This window comes from Somniosus microcephalus, chromosome 11 (assembly GCF_052327205.1).
Source record: "Somniosus microcephalus isolate GS21.2 chromosome 11, FLI_Smic_1.0, whole genome shotgun sequence".
NCBI classification, from domain to species: domain Eukaryota; kingdom Metazoa; phylum Chordata; class Chondrichthyes; order Squaliformes; family Somniosidae; genus Somniosus; species Somniosus microcephalus.
The window spans coordinates 217,725,312-217,746,362 of record NC_140997.1 but is presented as its reverse complement, the minus strand read 5'-3'; the positions used below and the strand labels follow the sequence as shown (position 1 = coordinate 217,746,362).

At 46.1% G+C, this 21,051-nt stretch overlaps 1 protein-coding gene across 1 annotated transcript; it reads right to left on the bottom strand.

Moving 5' to 3' along the window:
* Positions 1-631: 631 nt before the first annotated feature.
* LOC147111245 (hyaluronidase 1-like) lies at positions 632-9,870 on the bottom strand. The gene is made up of 5 exons (XM_086001959.1): positions 9,745-9,870; positions 9,538-9,616; positions 6,404-7,384; positions 3,532-3,621; positions 632-1,605 (listed from the first exon to the last, which is right to left on the bottom strand). Exons 3-5 carry the CDS (start codon positions 7,313-7,315, stop codon positions 1,285-1,287), a joined length of 1,323 nt encoding a protein of 440 aa, XP_085858085.1. The 5' UTR covers positions 7,316-7,384; positions 9,538-9,616; positions 9,745-9,870; the 3' UTR covers positions 632-1,284.
* Positions 9,871-21,051: the final 11,181 nt, after the last annotated feature.

The following is a 21,051-nucleotide window of genomic DNA, read 5'->3' as shown; positions in this document are numbered from 1 at the left end:
AAGGAGGGGCTTGTAGTATGGTGTAGCTTAGGAGGGGCACTAGAGAAAAATATTTTTTCAACATCGATGGGACATACTATTCACTGCTTTCATACCCCACTTTGATACAAGTAACTGTGATTTTATTGTGAAGATGGAGTAACATCAGCTATAAGAACATAAGAAATAGGAGCAGGAGTAGGCCAATCGGCCCCTCGAGCCTGCTCCGCCATTCAATAAGATCAAGGCTGATCTGATCCTAACCGCCAATCCACTATCACAGAACCATCTCCTGAATCTAACAGAATTAGACACACGAAATAGGAGCAGGATCAGGCTACATGGCCCCTGGGCCCGCTCCGCTACCCCACAGGGCCATGACCGGTCCGAACCTAGACTCGTCCAAATTCCTGCCCGCTCCCCGTAACCCTTAATTCCCTTTACTTCTAGGAAACTGTCTATTTCTGTTTTAAATTTATGTAATGATGTAGCTTCTACAGCTTTTTGGGGCAGCATATTCCATGGACCTACCACCCACTGAGTGAAGTAGTTCCTCCTCATCTCAGTTTTGAAAGAGCAGCCCCTTATTCTAAGACTATGCCCCCTAGTCCCAGAGGGACCCTGGTTCCAAATGATTCGAGGTTGACCCGTATTGGGGACAGTGGTTTAACTTTATTCAGCACAAGCAAGACTTAATACATTACAGTATTCGAGCAGCAGTTTACAAATATAATTGAGACTTATATTAACCCATTATACTCTGGGTAGAAGCCACAATCGTGAGTAGGCTGCACACTGTGTCTCTTGTCTCTCTCTCTCTCTCTCTCTGTCTCCCACTGTCACCTTGATTCGTCTTGTAATCTTCTACTCCTGAAATCTTCTACAACTTGTGGCTGTTAAGACCTCTTTCTCATACTTTTACTTTCATTCAAAACCTATGGAGCCCTCCTGAACCAATCACTGGCTCACACCGAAACCCAAAATCCAATCATATAGATGCCACGTTCGTAGCACCCTGGTTTACGCAGGCTTTTAGTCTTATGACACTCTTACATCATATGTTTTTGACCATCAAGACATGAGAAAAATGGTGAGAAAAATGGGAAAAAAAAGAAAAACAAGTCAGTGACCTGTGCGCAAAATGCTTGTTTGGATATTCATTGTGTATAAAGTTTAATGTAATACCAGAGAAAAGCAAATTCAGCAAAATAACCCCACTCATGAAAATATAAAGTAAACCATGGTTGCAGGTTAGTGTTTGTTCACCTTTGAAGTCCGGACCAAAAGTTACATTGCGTCACTGCTCTATCTGTTTGCGATCTCGCAGTGTGCTCCCATCCATGCACTGTAGCACTGGCACTGAAATCTGGCTGCCATTTCTCTCATGTCTTCCTTAGCTGTCTGTCCCCACAGGAAGAATGCCGGGCCTTTGTCTGAAGGGTTCACTTTCACGGCAAAGGAGTCTGGGTTTAGGTGCAGATAAGTGTGGGCATCTTTGCTTGTTCGAACACATCTGCCGTGGCTTGTGCACAGCAACCAACTGCAGATCATTGCAGCATTTGTTACATTAACAATATAGTTACCCAGCATTCCATTGATGTACGCTTTCAAAGCAAGGCAAGATTCCTAAACAGGAAACAAAAGGTTTCATTAATTATATTTCCTGCTTTTTAAAATGTATTTCCTTCACCTTCAAATAGTCCAATGGTGTCGTGGAGACTGAGAAATCGTTGCGCAGGCAACTATAAAGTGAACCTGAATTCTGAATCATTTTATTCCATACCGTGCCGGTACACCAAATTACTTTTAAAATTTGGATTGCACGCTTTTTTTAATAACTGGGGAGGGGTGTTAAAGTGGGGTAGAAAGTCTTTTTCTGTACCAGGTAATGACATCTCATAGTCAATTGGCCATCGATGTAGCTCCGATATCCATTGTTATGTCTGAAAGGTAGACTGTGTAATCTCAGCCTTCCTATTAAGAACAGCGTGGAGACAGAATGGGGGAGGGAGAATATTTAAATGTGCAGCCCTCTACCTCTTACACCTACCTAGATCCTCTCTGTGCTGAAATCAGGACTCACTTTTTGCAGTGTCCTCTATTCTAAGCTCTTTTCCAGGGTCTCAAAATTGTGGCAATGTTTACCTAAATCAGTCTATCTTCTTCCTGCAATCTTCAGACTTTTGTCAGTATGAGCTGTGGCTCAGTTGGTAGCACACCCTCACCTCTGAGTCAGAGGGTTGTGAGTTCATAGAAACACAGAAGATAGGAGCAGGAGAAGGCCATTCGGCCCCTCGAGCCTGCTCCGCCATTCGATGCGATCATGGCTGATCATCCAAATTCAGTACCCTGTCCCTGCCTTCTCCCCATACCCCTTGATCCCTTTAGCCTTAAGAAATATATCCAACTCCTTCTTGAATATATTTAATGAACTGGCCTCCACTGCCTTCTGTGGTAGAGAGTTCCACAGGTTCACCACTCTCTGGGTGAAGAAATTCCTCCTCATTTCTGTCCTAAATGGCCTACCCTTTATCCTTAGACTGTGTCCCCTGGTTCTGGACTCTCCGACCATCAGGAACATCCTTCCTGCATCTAGTCTGTCCAGTCCTGTCAGAATTTTATAAGTTTCAATGAGATCACCTCTCATTCTTCTAAACTCCAGCGAGTACAAGTCCAATCGACCCAATCTCTCCTCATTCCTGCCATCCCAGGTATCAGTCTGGTGAATCTTCGCTGAACTCCCTCCAGGGCAAGAACATCCTTCCTCAGATAAGGCGACCAAAACTGCACACAATACTCAAGATGTGGTCTCACCAAGGCCCTGTATAACTGCAGCAAGACATCCTTGTTCCTGTACTCAAGTCCCACTCCAGGGACTTGAGCACATAAAGCTAGGCTAACACTCCAGTGCAGTGCTGAGGGAGCGCTGCACTGTCGGAGGTGCAGTTTTTCAGATGAGACGTTAAACCGAGGCCCCGCCTGCTCTCTCAGGTGGATATAAAAGATCCCATGGCACTATTTCGAAGGAGTTATCCCCAGTGTCCTGGCCAATATTTATCCCTCAATCAACATAACAAAAACAGATTATCTGGTCATTATCACATTGTTGTTTGTGGGAGTTTGCTGTGCGCGAATTGGCTGCCGTGTTTCCCACATTACAACAGCGACTACACCTCAAAAGGTATTTCATTGGCTGTAAAGTGCTTTGAGACGTCCAGTGGCCGTGAAAGGCGCTATATAAATGCGAGTCTTTCTTTTAAAACCCAAGTTAATTTCTCTTATTTTTCTTCAACTCTGGCGTCCCGTTCTATGAGCCTTGGCTCTTTACCTTGGTTTCTCAATAAAAAAATGTGTTTGTAAAGTGGAGTCTGGCTCAGGATGGGGTTTGTAATTGGTAGAAAGAGCGGGGCAGTGGAGAACTGTGATGAAGATTGGGTTATCAGATTGAATAAAGTTTGAAACCTGGAAAATAAGCCTTGAAGGTATGGAACATCACTAAAATAGAAGCGCGCTAATATTTCATTACAAAAATGACCAAATGACACATGTTACCTGAGAGTGGGCATATTCTGAGCTCCCCCAAAGGACAATCCCCGCAGCTCCCATCGCTGCACTCTCTCCAATTGAGTGGACCAAGTCAATCTGAAAAATGAAGGAAAAGACAAAATGGTGATGTTCCTGCTTGGGATTCTGGTCGCACCTCCATCACAGGCTGTCGGACTGGATTTTGTCACAGCCTCTTAACCCAACAGTTTGCCTGGGATATGTTTTCTGCTGTGGTGATTAGTTTGGATTTCTGCACAGAGGCTGAACAAAGGATGCAAAATAAACTTCTGTTCAAAAAAAACCCCCCAACTTTTAATTGTATTGAGCATTATGTTCATTCACGCCTTGTGCTCCGAGCTTTCTCTTTCACAGCAATTCCTGTCTTTCATCAGTTTACCATAGCTAATTATTAGAAAACATTTTCATACTGAGTTTAGACAGTGAGCTTGGGTGGACTATTCACCTTGGAGGGTATCACAACCAAGCTTGATATGGGAGTTGTCCATATGTACACAATTTCGAACAGGATCAATGGACAGCAATTAAGAGCGGTAACCCTGGATGATTTTCTTCTCCTAGCCCAAAGGCTTAGAGACCAATTATGGTGACCAATTGAGATCAACTAACTCATTGCAGACTAGAAATTGAAGCGAGGAAATCTCGGGTCTGTTTGGCTCAGTCACATATTTCCTTTGGGAATCCTTTCATTTTATTTTCAGAAAAACACAGGCCTAGAGTTTGCGCTCGACTGCACTGGTTGGGCCCTTGGCTGGCCTCCCACATTCCACCCTACGTAAACTTGAGGTCATCCAAAACTCGGCTGCCCGTGTCCTAACTCGCACCAAGTCCCGTTCGCCCATCACCCCTGTGCTCGCTGACCTACATTGACTCCCGGTTAAGCAATGCCTCGATTTCAAAATTCTCATCCTTGTTTTCAAATCCCTCCATGGCCTCGCCCCTCCCATCCCCGCCCCCCACCCCCCCCACCATGAGATATCTGCGCTCCTCTAATTCTGCCCTCTTGAGCATCCCTGATTATAATCGCTCAACCATTGGTGGCCGTGCTTTCAGCTGCATAGGCCCCAAGCTCTGGAATTCCCTGCCTAAACCTCTCCGCCTCTCTTTCCTCCTTTAAGACGCTCCTTAAAACCTACTTATTTGACCAAGCTTTTGCTCACCTGCCCTAATTTCTCCTTATGTGGCTCGATGTCAATTTTTTTTGTCTTAAAATACTCCTGTGCAGCGCCTTGGGACGTTTTACCACGTTAAAGGCGCTATATAAATACAAGTTGTTGTTGTTGTTAATCGGAATTTGCCCGATATCGCCGTAACCGGCGCAAATGATCGTGCAATTTTAAGTGCAAATTGCGTTTGCCGCAACTCGAGTTTCTGCAATCTTTTGCGCTAGTTTTAAAAACATCGTGCTGGAAGCAAGTCCCGCTGACAAAACTGGCCATGCCCCAGGGTGAATTAATTACCATTGGGTCTTTCCGCTAATTGGACTCGTTTGCGGGCCTTCGAGGAGGCTTCAAAAATTAAACTGGGTCCTTTGGGCACTAGGACACCAATAGGAACGTTTTGAAAGGTTTTCAATGAAACTTTTGAAAAAAAATTACTAAAGGAACTGACTACTGTACCACAATCTAACTAAAAAGTATTTTTGTATCTTTTTTAAAAGTCATTTTCAGTAATTTAAAATCGAGTTACTCACAGGTGCAAATGGTATGTTAGCCTTTATTATAAAAGGATTGGAGTACCTGTATAACAGTAAAGTAGTCTTACTGCAATTATACTGTATAGGGCTTTGGTGAGAACACACCTGGAGTACGGTGTACAGTTTTGGTCTCCTTACCTAAGGAAGGATATACTTGCCTCGGAGTGGGTGCAACGAAGGTTCACCAGACTGATCCCTGGGATGGCGGGGGGGGGGGGAATTGTCCTATGAGGACAGATTGAGTAGACTAGGCCTATATTCCCTAGAGTTTAGATGAGAGGTGATCTCACTGAAATGTATAACATTCTTACAGGGCTTGACAGGGTAGATGCTGAGAGGATGTTTCCCCTGGCTGGGGAGTCAAGAACCAGGGGTCACAGTCTCAGAATAAGGGGTCGGCCATTCAGGACTGAGATGAGGAGAAATTTCTTCACTCAGAGGGTGGTGAATCTTTGGAATTCTCTACCACAGAGGCTCAGTCGTTGAGTATATTCAAGACAGAGATCGATAGATTTTTGGATACTAAGGAACTCGAGGAATATGGGGATAGTGTGGGAAGGTGGAGGTGAGGTAGAAGATCAGCCATGATCTTATTGCATGGTGGGGCAGGCTCGAAGGACTGAATGGCCTACGCCTGCTCCTAATTCTTATGTTTTTACTAGGTGGTAGATTGACACTGTGATTTAAAATGCTTATTTTTTTGTGATAACCCATTTTCAGTTCTATTTATCAAACTTTACCAAGTTACCACTCTTAAATATATCAAGAACATTTTTAAAGCATTTTTTTTAAATGACGTTTTAAAACGCTGCCTGATTGTGCTGATTCACAGCAGATTTTGCGTTTGGCGATATGCAAATTAATTTAAGCAGAATGGCCAAATGCACCAAAGTAGAAACTCTACCCCCCTCAGTATTTGAATTGTCCCGCTCAGACATTGCTACCCTGGGCTACTGTGCTACTTTGGATTCAGACGGGATTATTGGGGTGATCCCGCAATCCTGCGCTCCCAGGGGAGTGTGGGTTGGACAGTGGGCTACAACATTACTGACCAATTCTCCGACCTGCAAGTGCAGCTCCCCACTGGAAGCTTGGGAGCATGGAATCACCCTCCCCCCCACCACATGAGCGTCTTCCTGGAGAGCGGAGAACCATACAGATTACCTCAGTCAGGAAGTCCGTGGCGTTGGCATACACAATCCTAGCATATGGCAAGACAGGCAAACTGTAATTTGCTCCCATTTGAGCAAGACGGAGGCCCTCCTTGATTCGATAATGAACAAACTTGTGCGCATTCTCCGTTGATCGAAGCTGAAGGTCCAGGTAGATGCTTGGATATAGGGCAATACTTTCCTTCCAGAGCCACCTCAGACGGTCATTCCTCTTCATCTCAATATCTGGACATTCTCCAGTGTAATTATTGGAAAAGTCACTGTTGTAGCAACAGGGAAAACCATAATAGCCCCACAAGCCCCAAGGCCTGAGATCTTTTGCCATCTTCAATGTCTGTCCCATGAAATCACCGGCAGCTTGTTGATATTCATTTTGTGCTTGCTTTACCACCTGACTCTCAGACCAATCAGGATGTCTCCTTTGGACCAGCTCTTTTGATTTATCACGGTAGATATCTTTCTGATCCCAGTCCCTTATCCACGAGGGCCTCCAGGCCTCCCAGTCAATGACAGCCAACCCACCAAAGTCTTTCAGTGGTACTAGTTTTTCCACATCTATTTGGGCCTTTGCAAGGTGATCTTTCAAACTGGCATTCTGTGGGACACCCCCATTTACAGAAACCCCACTTTCAGTGTAATAGGGGTAATAGCCCAGTTTATCATAATAAAAGATGGTGACCTTTTGCCCAGTAAATGAGTCATTCTGGTTTGCAATTATGTCAAAAATTCCCAGATTGAGATCAACGCCAAACAAGGATTGACAGGCTGCAGTGGGAGCATTCCACACCGTTATAAACGGCTTATTCAATATAATTGGAGATTTTGTCTGTTTCAGTCGTCGTCCCAGGGTCAAAGTGCACACGCATAGCAGAACGATTACTGCTTTAGTCAGGATCATGGCCATTACACTTGTTCACACTTCACTCTTCAGTGAATCAGTCTCTTCACGTTCTCCATGTAATTAAACCTCATGCTGTTCAAATAGAAGAAAGGAAAAGAATTATGGAAAAGGCAGTGGGTTTGCCATATCAAATGTATTTTCACTGGGACTTGTTGTATACGTGTGTGAATTGTGGGGATGTAACACAATGTATTAAGTAAACACAGATTCATTAGTTTCAGCAGAGGTACCATTTGGTCTGTTACAAACACGGCAACATCTGTTGCTGACACAACTCTGCTTCACTAATAAACACAACTCATTATTTCAACAGGTACGATAGCAAAATACTGCGGATGCTGGAAATCCGAAATAACAACAGAAAACTCTGGAAAAACTCAGCAGGCCAGGCAACATCCATGGAGAGAGAAACAGAGTTAACAGATGCTGCCCTGGCCATTTCAACAGGTATATAGGTCTGACCTTGCTCAGTAAGCCTAACCTGTTGAAGACCTGACTGTGCACTAACAGATAAGTTGTAGGAACCCAATTTTTAAGGCTTCATGTGAACTCAAAGCTCGAGGGCACAGTGCAACTTTAATATAAACGATGATACCAGGGCTTACAGTGGCAGAATCCAAGGGCTCAATGCACTCTTCACACTCCCACATATGCCCAAGTAAAGAAGAAAGTGCTGCTATCTCCAGAGAGTCCACACACCGGCAAAAGAGGTGGTTTTATATGGCTGCTACAGAAATAATGTTATCCCCAATGGCAACAGAATTGGAATGACCAACAGGGTCTGTCATAGTCTGGGGCCACCAGTAGACTGAGCAGCTTTGTCCACCCGTATAGCCCAAGGGAAATGTCTCGCATTCCAAGTCTTGCATGGATCTCCTGCAACCGATGGAGCCAGTACGGTGCTCAGACAAACAGCCAGAAACCATAATATTGGGCGTCTACAGGTTTTCAACGTTGTGGTATGAAACACCTTCACGTTGCTGCACTTGTTGCATATGTATTGTGTGCATGAATTAGGCGCTGGTTGCAAATGGAATGTGAAGAAGCCAGTAGCATGGCCAGAGCTACCTATACCTCAAGGAAGCCATCTTTCAGATGAGCCGTTAAACCGAGGCCCCGTCTGCTCTCTCAGGTGGGCGTAAAAGATCCCATGGGCACTATTTCGAAGAATAGCAGGGGAGTTATCCCCGGTGTCCTGGCCAATATTTATCCCTCACTCAACAGCACTACAACAGATTATCAGGTCATTATCACATTGCTGTTTGTGGGAACTTGCTGTGCGCAAATTGGCTGCCGCATTTCCCACATTACAACAGCGACTACACTTCAAAAAGTACTTCATTGGCTGTAAAGTGCTTTGGGGCGTCCTGAGGTCGTGAAAGGTGCTATATAAATGCAAGTCTTTTTTATTGCTGCTGGTGCTATACTATAAATGTGTCATTGATGAGGACAGATATCAGGCAGTCTGACAAGTGTCATAGAAACATAGAAACATAGAAGATAGGAGCAGGAGTAGGCCATTCGGCCCCTCGAGCCTGCTCCGCCATTCAATGAGATCATGGCTGATCATCCAAATTCAGTACCTGGTCCCTGCTTTCTCCCCATATCCCTTGATCCCTTTAGCCTTAAGAAATATATCTAACTCCTTCTTGAATATATTTAATGAATTGGCCTCAACTGCCTTGTGTGGTGTCCTTCCCTTGTAATCAAGACTGTCAGCTTGGTGAAATGGTTAAGAGTGACATTTATGATCTATAAAAGCAGGACAGATTGCAAACCTATTTAATACAGAGGAATATCCTTACTTTTTTTGAGCAAAATAAATCAAAATAAGTATAATTTTTAGACTAAAATGAGTAACCCTGACACAGACACAACGTCGAGATGCTGGTGTTGGACTGGGGTGGACAAATGTGAGAAGTCACAGACACAACGGTACAGAAGAAACCCAGGAGTGGTACCTGATTATAAAAGGAAGCCATTCAGCCCATCCTGCCTGTGTGCTGGCTCTTTGAAAGAGCAATTTGCCCCCTCCCCCCCCCCCTGCTCTTTCACATATCCCTGTCATTTTCACCCTTTCAAGTATTTATCCACTTCCCTTTTGAAAGTTACTCTTGAATCTGCTTCCAACACCCTTCTGGGGCACTGCCTTCCAGATTACAACACACTGGTTCTTTTGCCAATTATCGTAAAGTACAAAAAACATCATAAGATTTGCATCAAACCTTTTTAATTAGGCGTCATTCCCTGTATAGGTCCCTCAACCAAGAACACTACCTGCGAGAGCTTTGGGTTCAACGGGACCTGTGAAAGAAAGAACAGATTAGAGTCCCCCCAAAAATAAAATATCAGTTTTTGGTTTTAAGTTGCTTTTTTTGTTGTATCCGAGCACAACTTCATTTCTGAGGCGCCGGTTCCCGGAGTCTCCCTACCCTTAGGGTCTCGATTACGTGATGTCTCTGATCCTCAAAGCTCTCCTGTCAAAGCTCCCGATCGCATCCGCGTTTATTTTTCTCTCTTCCAGGCGCCTGACTTCCCGCAATCGCCGATCCATTGATTGGCAGCGACAATTTCAGCAAATCAAAAGCGAAAGCCAAGCAGCCGCCTCCAATGAGAGGGAGTCAAAGGCGGGGCTGTTGCCTGCCATGTGAGTTAAATGCAACCAACAGAATGTCTGTCATGTTCCCAGGACTGAGAAGGTGGAAGCAAAAACCCCCCAAGACTCGACCAGCAAGATTATGGACTTAATGAAATAACTGCTGAGGAAAAGGTTTGCCACACTGGGCAATCGGCTGCTGCAGTTTGTTTATACCAGTGGTTAGGCAGCCCACAGAGTCCAAGCCATTATTTTATCACAGTAATCAGAATAACAAACATAGAACAGAGCTATCAAGAGCCACTCGGCACTGATTTGCTTTTAAAAATCAGCCATGCTCCTCCCCCCTTAAGAATGAAAACATATGGAGTGAAATCAGGAAGCACTTTTTCCACGCAATAAGGGACAACAACAACTTGCATTTATATAGTGCCTTTAACGTCCCAAGAAGCTTCACAAGAGCGTTATCAAATAAAATGTAACACCTAGCCACATAAGGAGCTATTAGGACAGATGACCAAAAGCTTGGTCAAAGAGGTAGGTTTTAAGGAGCGTCTTAAAGGAGGAGAGGTAGAGAGGTTTAGGGAGGGAATTCCAGAGCTTGGTAGCTGAAGGCACGGCCGCCAATGGCGAAGTGATTAAAATCGGGGATGCGCAAGTGGCCAAAATTGGAGGAGCGCTGATATCTCGGAGGGTTGTAGGGCTGGAGGAGATTACAGAGATAGGAGCGAGGCCAGGGAGGGATTTTAAAACAAGGATGAGAATTTTAAAATTGAGGCGTTGCTTAACCGGGAGCCGATGTAGGTCAGCGAGCACAGGGGTGATGGGTGAACGGGACTTGGTGTGAGTTAGGACACGGGCAGCCGAGCTTTGGATGACCTCAAGTTTACGTAGTAGGAATCTGGAACTCTCCCCCAAAAGTCTGTGGATACTGGGTCAATTCAAATTTTCAAGACCGAGATCGATTGATTTTTGTTAGGTAAGGATATCAAAGGATATGGATCAAAGGTGGGCAAATGTTTTGAGGTACAGATAGAAACATAGAAGATAGGAGCAGGAGTAGGCCATTCGGCCCCTTGAGCCTGCTCCGCCATTCAATGCGATCATGGCTGATCATCCAAATTCAGTACCCTGTCCCTGCTTTCTCCCCATATCCCTTGATCCCCTTAGCCTTAAGAAATATATCTAACTCCTTCTTGAATATATTTAATGAATTGGCCTCAACTGTCTTCTGTGGTAGAGAATTCCACAGGTTCACCACTCTCTGGGTGAAGAAATTCCTCCTCATCTCAGTCATAAATGGCTTACCCCTTATCCTTAGACTGTGACCCCTGGTTCTGGACTCCCCCGCCATCGGGAACAGCCTTCCTGCATCTAGTCTGTCTAGTCCTGTTAGAATTTTATAAGTTTCAATGAGATCCCCTCTCATTCTTCTAAACTCCAGCGAATATAAGCCTAATCGACCCAATCTCTCTTCATACGTCATTCCTGCCATCCCAGGTATTAGTCTGATGAATCTTCGCTGCACTCCCTCCATGGCAAGAACATCCTTCCTCAGATAAGGCAACCAAAACTGCACACAATACTCAAGGTGTGGTCTCACCAAGGCCCTGTACAACTGCAGCAAGACATCCTTGTTCCTGTACTCGAACCCTCTCGCTATGAATTAGCCATTATCTGATTGAATGGCGAAACAGACGAGGGGACGAATGGCCTACTCCTGTTCCTAATTGTGAAATGTCCAAATTTTATTAGTCCTGTATAACATGATCAACTCTTGACCCTTTTACAAAATGCAAATAAACCAGAATCTGATCATGAGATATTCGAGCCAACGCTCACTTTATTTACAAGAGAAAAACTAGGCTAGGGAGGATAAAGTCAGGCAGGACTAATGATTACCATGCAATGACCCATACTAAAAAGTGTGGGCATATGAACATCAGGTGACTCAGTTGTGATGCCTCCCAGGAATGAATAGCCTGCTAAAACTGTCTAGGGTTACAAGAAGAATACTCCTTCCAGGAAAAACAGCAACTTACCTGTGCGTCTTCCAACTTAGTATACTGTGTTCACTGCTCACGGTGCGGTATCTTCTACACTGGGGAGACAAAACGCAGATTGGATAATCGCTTTGCTGAACACCTCCGTTCAGTCCGCAATAGTGACCCTGAGCTTCCGATCACTTGCCACTTTAATTCTCCATTCCACTCCCATTCTGATGTCTTTGTCCTTGGCTTCTAACCTACAATGAGTTCAATGCAAGCTTGAAGAACAGCATCTTTCTACTAGACACTGTATACACTCCCAGCCTTAACGTTGACTTTAACAAGTTTAAATCTTAACCACCACTCCCATTTTCTCTCGGACAGGAGGTGCTGGTAATGGAGGGTGGCTCCACCAGAGCCACTGGGAGTGAAGGAGGTGCGGGCTGGTGTTTGGGGTGGGGATGCCCTATGATTACACAGCCAGCATGGTGGTCCGCACCCCTGGGGTCTACCTGGAATCAATGGTGGTGACAGAAAGGTAGAGCTGGGTGTCAATGTCATAAATGTGGAAGCTAACCCCATGCTTGTAGACGATGTCATTGAGGGATAGCATGCAGATGATGATTAGTAGGAGACCAAGGATGGAGTCCTGGGGCATACCAGAGGTAATTGTCCAATCACAGGAGGAGAAACCATTAGAGGAGATGGGGTCATGGATCCCAATTGCCAATAACAACTTTACAGGCCTGGCTGCTTTTTTAAATTCAATCATGGGATGTGGGCTTCGCTGGCAAGGCCAGCATTTATTGCCCATCCCTAATTGCCCTTGAGAAGGTGGTGGTGAGCCACCTTCTTGAATCGCTGCAGTCCGTGAGATGAAGATACTCCCACACTGCTGTTAGTTCCAGGATTCTGACCCAGCGACGATGATATCTTTCCAAGTCAGGATGGTGTGTGTGACTTGGAGGGGAACTTGGAGGTGGTGGTGTTCCCATGCGCCTGCTGCCCTTGTCCTTCTAGGTGGAAGAGGTCGTGGGTTTGGGAGGTGCTGTCGAAGAAGCCTTGGCGAGTTGCTGCAGTGCATCTTGTAGATGGTACACACTGCAGCTACGGTACGCCGGTGGTGGAGGGAGTGAATGTTTAAGGTGGTGGATGGGGTGCCAATCAAGCAGGCTGCTCTGTCCTGGATGGTGTTGAGCTTCTTGAGTGTTGTTGGAGCTTCACTCATCCAGGCAAGTGGAGAGTATTCCATCACACTCCTTACTTATGCTTTGTAGATGGTGGAAAGGCTTTGGGGAGTCAAGAGGTGAGACACTCGCTGCAAAATACCCAGACTCTGAACTGTTCTTGTTGCCACCGTATTTATGTGGCTGGTCTAGTTAGCTTTCTGATCCATGGTGACCCCCAGGATGTTGATGGTGGGGGATTTGGTGATGGTAATCCTGTTGAATGTCAAGGGGAGGTAGCTAGACTCTTGTTGGAGATGGTCGTTGACTGGCACTTGTGGTTTTTGTTCAATGGATGTGGGCGTCACTGGCAATGCCAGCATTTATTGCCCATCCCTAATTGCCCTTTGATACAACTGAGTGGCTTGCTAGGCCATTTCAGAGTTAATCACATTGCTGTGGGTCTGGAGTCACATATAAGCCAGTCAGCGTAACAACAGCAGATTTCCTTCCCAAAAGGACACTAGTGAACCAGATGGGTTTTTACAACAATCTGGTAGTTTCTTGGCCATTACGGATACCAGTTTTTTTATTCCAGATTTATCTAATTAATGGAATTTAAATTTCCCAGCAGTCATGGTGGGATTATGAACCCATGTCTCCGGATCATTAGTCTAGGCCTTTGGATTGCTTGTCCAGTAACATAACCACTATGCTACCGTACCCGTGTGGTGCAAATGTTACTTGCCACTTATCAGCCCATGCCTGAATGTTGTCCTGCTCTTGTTGCATGCATGGTGTGGAGATGCCGGTGTTAGACTGGGGTGGACAAATGTGAGAAGTCACACAACACCAGGTTATAGTCCAACAGCTTTATTTGAAATCACAAGCTTTCGGAGCGCTGCTCCTTCGTCAGGTGAAGTGAAGAGATGCATATAGACACTGCATATATAGTCACAGAACACTGCCAGATGATTACAGGTAATCTTTCTAACTGCTCTTTATCACACCTCGGCAGAGAGATAATCACAGCAATCAAAGGTGTGAATGATGTTGTAATGTATATACCTTTAAGGAGGGAACTATTTTTTACAGCTCATGTATACTGCAGTACCAGCAGTGACCACACCTGTATATAACACTGAGTAGTAATCTGTACAGATCAGTTGCAGTGTGAGCCACGTTGAGTAAACACCTGTTGTACCGTTCTCCGCAGTCTGTGTCTTATTATACACGGATGTAACATTGGCGACGAGGCAGGTTCGAACCTACCTGCAACTCTGCATCACCTCCCGGGGATTCATTCCTGGAGATCAGTGAATTGGAGGTCAAGGCCAGAGACTCGGGCGTCGACCACGGGCAACCGCCCAGTCATCCAGCAGAGACTCGAGAATTGCGGGGGAGGCTGTCGAGAGCCAGGCTTGGCTTTCCAGTCGAGGTGGTCCAGCGAAACAGGCTGGCAACAGGTAGTGTGCAGACCCTTCCTGGACAACGGCGGGCTAGAGCCCGACCGAGCGGCACAGCAAAAGGCCGAGCAGCGTCGACGGGGGAGAGAGAGGGCAGAGCGCACAGGGCGCAGCCGGTGTTCAGGGGCCGAGCAGCGTCGGAGAGAGGGAGAGAGAGACGCACAGAAACCCGCGAGGCGCCGCCATTGCCACGAGGACCGCAGAGTGCGGCGTTGGCAGCAGCGGGGGAGGAAGGAAAGCGCGGGAGACACCATTTTAAGCCATTGGGAGATGCCATTTTAAACCACACCCAAAATGCCGAAGAGTGGCAGTATCACCGCATTTGACAATGAAGTCGAAGATTGGACTACATATGTCGAATGAATAGAGGTGTACTGCAAGGCAAATGAGGTGTCAGATGACAAGAAAGCGTCGGTATTGTTAAATTTAATGGGTGCAAAGATGTATGGTTTATTACGAAATCTAGTAACCCCAACGAAGCCAATGGAAAAGAGTTTTGAAGACATAGTAACGATACTAAAGGAACATTTAAACCCCACACCGCTGCTGATAGCAGAAAGATTCAAGTTTCACAAACGGAACCAGCATAAGGATGAAAGCAATGCTGATTATTTAACAGAGCTGCGCAAACTATCGAAACACTGCCAGTTTGGAGCGGGACTGGCAGATACCTTAAGGGACAAGTTTGTGTGTGGGCTTCAAAGTGAAGGAACCCAGAAACGGCTTTTATCTGAAAAGGACCTTACGCTGGAAAAGGCTTTCAGCATTGTGGTATCATATGAAGCAGCAGCACGGGGCGCTGCAGAGATACAACAGAGACCGCAAGAATATGGCACAAACTAAATGTCATATGGAACAGAGAAGTGCTATCGCTGCGGCAGAACAACACACGACCAGAATGATTGCTGGTTCAAAGACAAAGTGTGCAGACAGTGTGGAAAAGTAGGACACATGGCACGAGTCTGCAGGTCGGGAAAGAAAACCAGCAATAAGAAACCTACCAAAGGAAAGTACAAGAAGGTACATAAGATGACGGAGAATAGTTCAGACGAACAAAAGAGTGATAACGACTCCGAAAGCAGGGAACTGAGTTGTCTGAAACTACGTAATGTGATCACAACGGAGGATCACTGAACCATTTGGGTCACTCTCAAGTTAGCAGGAGTCCAGGTAAAGATGGAATTGGACACAGGATCAGCCCTAACAGTCATAAACCGACGGGACTACGAGCGGCTATTCTCACACATACCCTTGAGAGACACAAAAATTATTTTGAAGACGTACACGGGGCAAAAAGTCTACCCCAAAGGAAAAATAAAAGTGACCGTTATATATAACGGTAAGAAAACACCAAAACTAGACCTGTATGTATTGCAAGATGGAGGACCACCATTACTGGGATGTGAATGGATCCGGAAAATACAACTGGATTGGCATTCCATACAGGCACTGACTGTGGCTGACAAAAAGGATGACGACGTCACACCTGGGCGACTGTCAAAGATCCTAACTGACGCAAAAGAAGTGTTCCAGCAAGGACTCGGAACACTAAAAGGCATGACAGCGACGATTAAAATGGAAGAAAACGCAAGTCCAAAATTTTTTAAGGCCAGACCGGTACCTTATGCGATCCGCCCAGCCGTCGAAGCAGAGCTGGAGAGTCTGGAACGTTCAGGTGTACTGTCCAAGGTAGACTGGAGCGAGTAGGCTACACCCATCATCCCTGTGATGAAAAAGTCGTTGAGCAGCACGCCTGGGGAACCAAGGAAGGTTCGCATCTGTGGGAACTTTAAGGTAACAGTGAACCCGGTCCTTCACACCGTACAATATCCACTTCCGCGGATTGAAGATATTTTCGCCTCGCTATCTGGAGGGAAACGCTTCACTAAGATTGATCTGGCCCAGGCGTATCTGCAAATGGAGGTAGAAGAAGCATCAAAAAAAACCTCACAATCAACACCCATAAAGGTCTCTACCAATACAACCGGCTGGTATTCGGGGTAGCATCAGCTCCGGCTATTTGGCAGAGGGCAATGGAACAAGTCCTGCAAGGTATCCCAGGGACCCAGTGTTATTTGGACGACATCCTGGTCACGGGCGAAAATGACAGTGATCACCTTGCCAACCTGGAGCAGGTGCTCACTAGATTGCAGGAATATGGGCTCCGAGCTAACCGCCCCAAATGCGAGTTTTTTAGAAAACAGATCTCGTATTGTGGCCACGTTATCGATAAAGAGGGGTTACATAAGTCCCCAGAGAAGATTGAGGCAGTAGTCAAGGCTCCAATGATAAGTTAGATTAATCATATACTGCCTTACAAATGCCTTGCAAGGCATGATGGACTAGTTGACATGGGTTAAAAGTTTAAATGTAAAAAAAACTGATGCAGGACTATTGGAATGCAGTAGAAGTAGATAAGAAGGAACAGAAGGAGCAGAATGTTCTACTCCCTAACCACACTCAAGGTGACATAAGATAACTGGTGTAGCAGTCTCATGGTCACTATCTGTTGAAAGTTCACCCACTTATGTCTAAAAAAAATGCGAAACTTAAGCAAAACTCTGTAAAAAAAAACAAGTGACTCACGGAACGCGTGATTGCCTAGTTTCCTGTTTTCCCATGACTTGCAATGTATGAAAATGTATAAATGTTGTAGCTCCGTGGGCCTCGGGGCTCACTCTTGGGGAGGCATACTTGTGTGCAGACACAAAGGATTTCTCAGAGTGAGTCCAGGTACCGGATTACCTTAATAAAACTTTACTTATTTTACAGTTTCTGACTTTGTGTATTACTGAGAAAGTGATAGACTGACCGGCGTGTTTAGTCTCCTAAAGCAGCGAACCCTGATCCCCCAAGGTAGGGGTAGATCCTCCTCATTGACGGCGAGGAGTTAACACCAGCACCGGAAAATGTGTCACAACTGAGGTCGTTCCTCGGGCTGGTAAACTACTACCATAAGTTCTTGCCAAATTTGTCTACAATACTACACCCACTGAACACCCTACTGCAAACTGGGGTGCCATGGAAGTGGAGTGACGAATGTAGATGAGCTTTCCAGAAGAGCAAAACACTAATCACATCGAAAGAGGTATTGGCCCATTACAACCCGGCATTACCAATTCGGTTGGCATGTGATGTGTCACCCTACGGCATTGGAGCGGTGCTGTTGCACAAATTCTCGAACGCCTCAGGGAGGCCAATAGCCTTTGCGTCACGATCACTAATCTCAGCCGAGCGTAACTACGCCCAGATTGACAGGGAGGCCCTCAGCCTAGTGTGGGGAGTGAAAAAGTTCAATCGCTATCTGCACGGGCAGAAATTCACCTTGCTGACAGATCACCAGCCTCTTGTCTCCATTTTTAATCCGAAGAAGGGCGTTCCGGTGATGACTGCGCAACGACTACAAAGATAGTCACTTTTTCTTGGGGCGCACCACTATGAGATTGAATATAAGGGCATGAAACAGCATGGAAATGCTGATGGGCTATCACGCCTGCCACTGCCTACTGCGGAGGAAGCACCAGCAGTGGATCCTGTCGAAATATTCCATTCGACTATAGTTGAATACTTACCGGTAACTAATGCTTGTATCGAAAAGGAAACCCGAAATGACCCGACACGGCCTCGGGTATATGATTTGACGGTGAAGGGATGGCCAGCACATGGCGACTCACTGTTGCCAGCATTCTCGACAAGGAGAGAACAGCTGTCAGTGTGCCGGGGGACCTTGATGTGTGGATCCCGAGTGGTAATTCCACCCAAGTTAAGGGATAGAGTGCTCAATGAGCTTCATGAGGGTCATCTGGGAGGGGTAAAAATGAAAAGCCTAGCCAGGGCTTATGTGTGGTGGCCGGGAATCAATAAACAAATCGAGGACCTGACCAAGAGCTGCTCAGGATGCCAGAAAGTCCAAAATGCACCACCACAGGCCCCTCTACACCCATGGGAGTGGCCCTCATCTCCATGGCAACGGGTGCATATTGATTTTGCTGGTCCATTCATGGACTCAATGTTTTTAATAGCCGTGGATGCGCACTCGAAATGGCCTGAGGTCATCAAAATGTCCTCCACCACCACGGAGAAAACTATTGCAGTCCTACGGACCATTTTTGCCAGGAATGGCTTGCCAGAACAGATTTGCTCCGACAACGGACCACAGTTTGTGTCCAAAGAGTTCCGGAGGTTCTTGAAAAAGAATGGGGTAAGGCATTACACATCCGCCCCGTATCATCCAGCCACAAATGGATTGGCTGAGAGGTTCGTACAAACCATTAAGAAGGCAATAAAGGCTATGTACAATGACATACCGGAATGCGCCACATGCAATCACCAACCAGGCCCCAGCCATGATGTTCTTTAACCGAAGGTTAAGATCTCGCCAGGATTTGCTCAGACCAAACGTACGAAGAGATGTTGAGAGTAAGCAATTGCAGCACATCCATGAGAAGCCAACAAGGAGCTTCAGTGTGGGGCAACCAGTCTTGGCCCGCGACTACCGAACAGAAAAATGGCAGCCAGGAACGATATGCACATGGCAGGGCCCACTAATGTACACAGTGGACGTTGGGGAGAGCATCGTGAGATGCCATGCTGACCAGATCCTAGAGTCACAGGAACAAGTCAACCCCATGCCTCGCCCATACGTACCTGGTGATGAACCCGACGTACAGGTCGCATCTACCCCAGAAGCAGTAGCATCGGAAGCTGATGAACCAACCGACGACAGGGGGCCAGAATCGCCTCCGCACCAAGAGCAAGACACTCGGGAAAGGCGCTATCCAGAAAGGATCAGGAAGCCTCCCCAAAGACTGAATATATAAATAGACTATTTTCAGCTAATGTTGCATGTTAAAAGTGTTAATTGTAATTAGTTTGATATTTAATTGTTAAATGAGTGTTATGGTACTGTTAATCTAAAAGGGGAGGAATTGTAATATACCTTTAAGGAGGGAACTATTTTTTACAGCTCATGTATACTGCAGTACCGGCAGTGACCACACCTGTATATAACACTGAGTAGTAATCTGTACAGATCAGTTGCAGTGTGAGCCACGTTGAGTAAACACCTGTTGTACCGTTCTCCGCAGTCTGTGTCTTATTATACACGGACGTAACAGATGTCCAAACAGGTCAGTCAGGAAAACATTACATCAAAGAACAATCAAACTGACAGAGACACTGAAGCCCCGTCCACTCTTTGTTCCTGCCCAAAGTACCACGCATGCGCCGTGAGACCCGCCCTGTCCAAGATGGCGGCCGGTGAGCTGGATCACCCGGGCGGTCACTGACCAGGCCTGTAACTGGGGAAACACGGAGCCTGTGGGCTCTTATTCGGGGCCTCAGGCCTACACTACATATTTATAAATCTTTTAAACCCAGCCTCGGGTCCATTGCATTCCCTGCGCCCACAATCTCCTTCCGCCTCCCGGCCGCTGACCTGCCTGTTCCGCTCAATAGCGCTCCGAAAGCTTGTGATTTCAAATAAAGCTGTTGGACTATAACCTGGTGTTGTGTGACTCCTCACATTTGTTGCATGCAGGCATGGACTGCTTCATTATCTGTGGAGTTACAAATGGAACTGAACATTGTGCAATCATCAGAGAACATCCCAACATCTGACCTTATGATGGAGGGAAGGTCATTGATGAAGCAGCTGTCGGTGGTTGGTCCTAGGACACTGCCCTGAGGAACTCCTACAATGATGTTCTGGGGCTGAGATGATTGGCATTCAACAATCACAACCGTCTTCCTTTGTGCTAGGTATGACTCCAGCCAGTGGAAAGTTTTCCCCCCTGATTCCCATTGACTTCAATTTTACTAGGGCTCCTTGATGCCACACTCGGTCAAATGCTGCCTTGATGTCATGGGGAATCATTCGCTGCCTTGATGTCATGGGGAGTCACTCTTACCTCACCTCTGGAATTCAGCTCTTTTCTCCATGTTTGGACCAAGGCTGTAATGAGGTCTGGAGCCGAGTGGTCCTGGCGGAACCCAAACTGAGCATTGATGAGCAGGTTATTGGTGATTAAGTGCTGCTTAATAGCACTGTCGACGACACCTTCCATCACTTTGCTGATAATTGAGAGTTGACTGATGGGGCGGTAATTGGCTGGATTGGATTTGTCCTGATTTTTGTGGACAGGACATACCTGGGCAATTTTCCACTTTGTCGGGTAGATGCCAGTGTTGTAGCTGTACTGGAACAGCTTGGCTAGAGGCGCGGCTAGTTCTGGAGCACAAGTCTTCAGCACTATAGCCAGGATGTTGTTGGGGCCCTTAGCCTTTACTGTGTTCAATGCGTTCAGCCATTTCTTGATATCACGTGGAATGAATCGAATTAGCTGAAGACTGGCTTCTGTGATTTTGGGGACCTCAGGAGGAGGAATCATCCACTCGGCACTCCTGGCTGAAGATGGTTGCAAACGTTTCAGCCTTGTCTTTTGCACTCACGTGCTGGGCTCTGCCGACATTGAGGATGGGAATGTTCATGGAGCCTCCTCCTCCCATTAGTTGTTTAATGGTC

What these genes read in the sequence shown, in the direction of transcription:
- LOC147111245 (XM_086001959.1), bottom strand. Translation starts at nt 7,315, where the DNA reads ATGGCCATGATCCTGACTAAAGCAGTAATCGTTCTGCTATGCGTGTGC. An exon ending in CCACGGACTTCCTGACTGAG is followed by an intron (nt 3,622 to 6,403) that starts GTAATCTGTATG and finishes TTCATTTTTCAG; the next exon opens with ATTGACTTGGTCCACTCAAT. An exon ending in CAGAATATGCCCACTCTCAG is followed by an intron (nt 1,606 to 3,531) that starts GTAACATGTGTC and finishes TTTCCTGTTTAG; the next exon opens with GAATCTTGCCTTGCTTTGAA.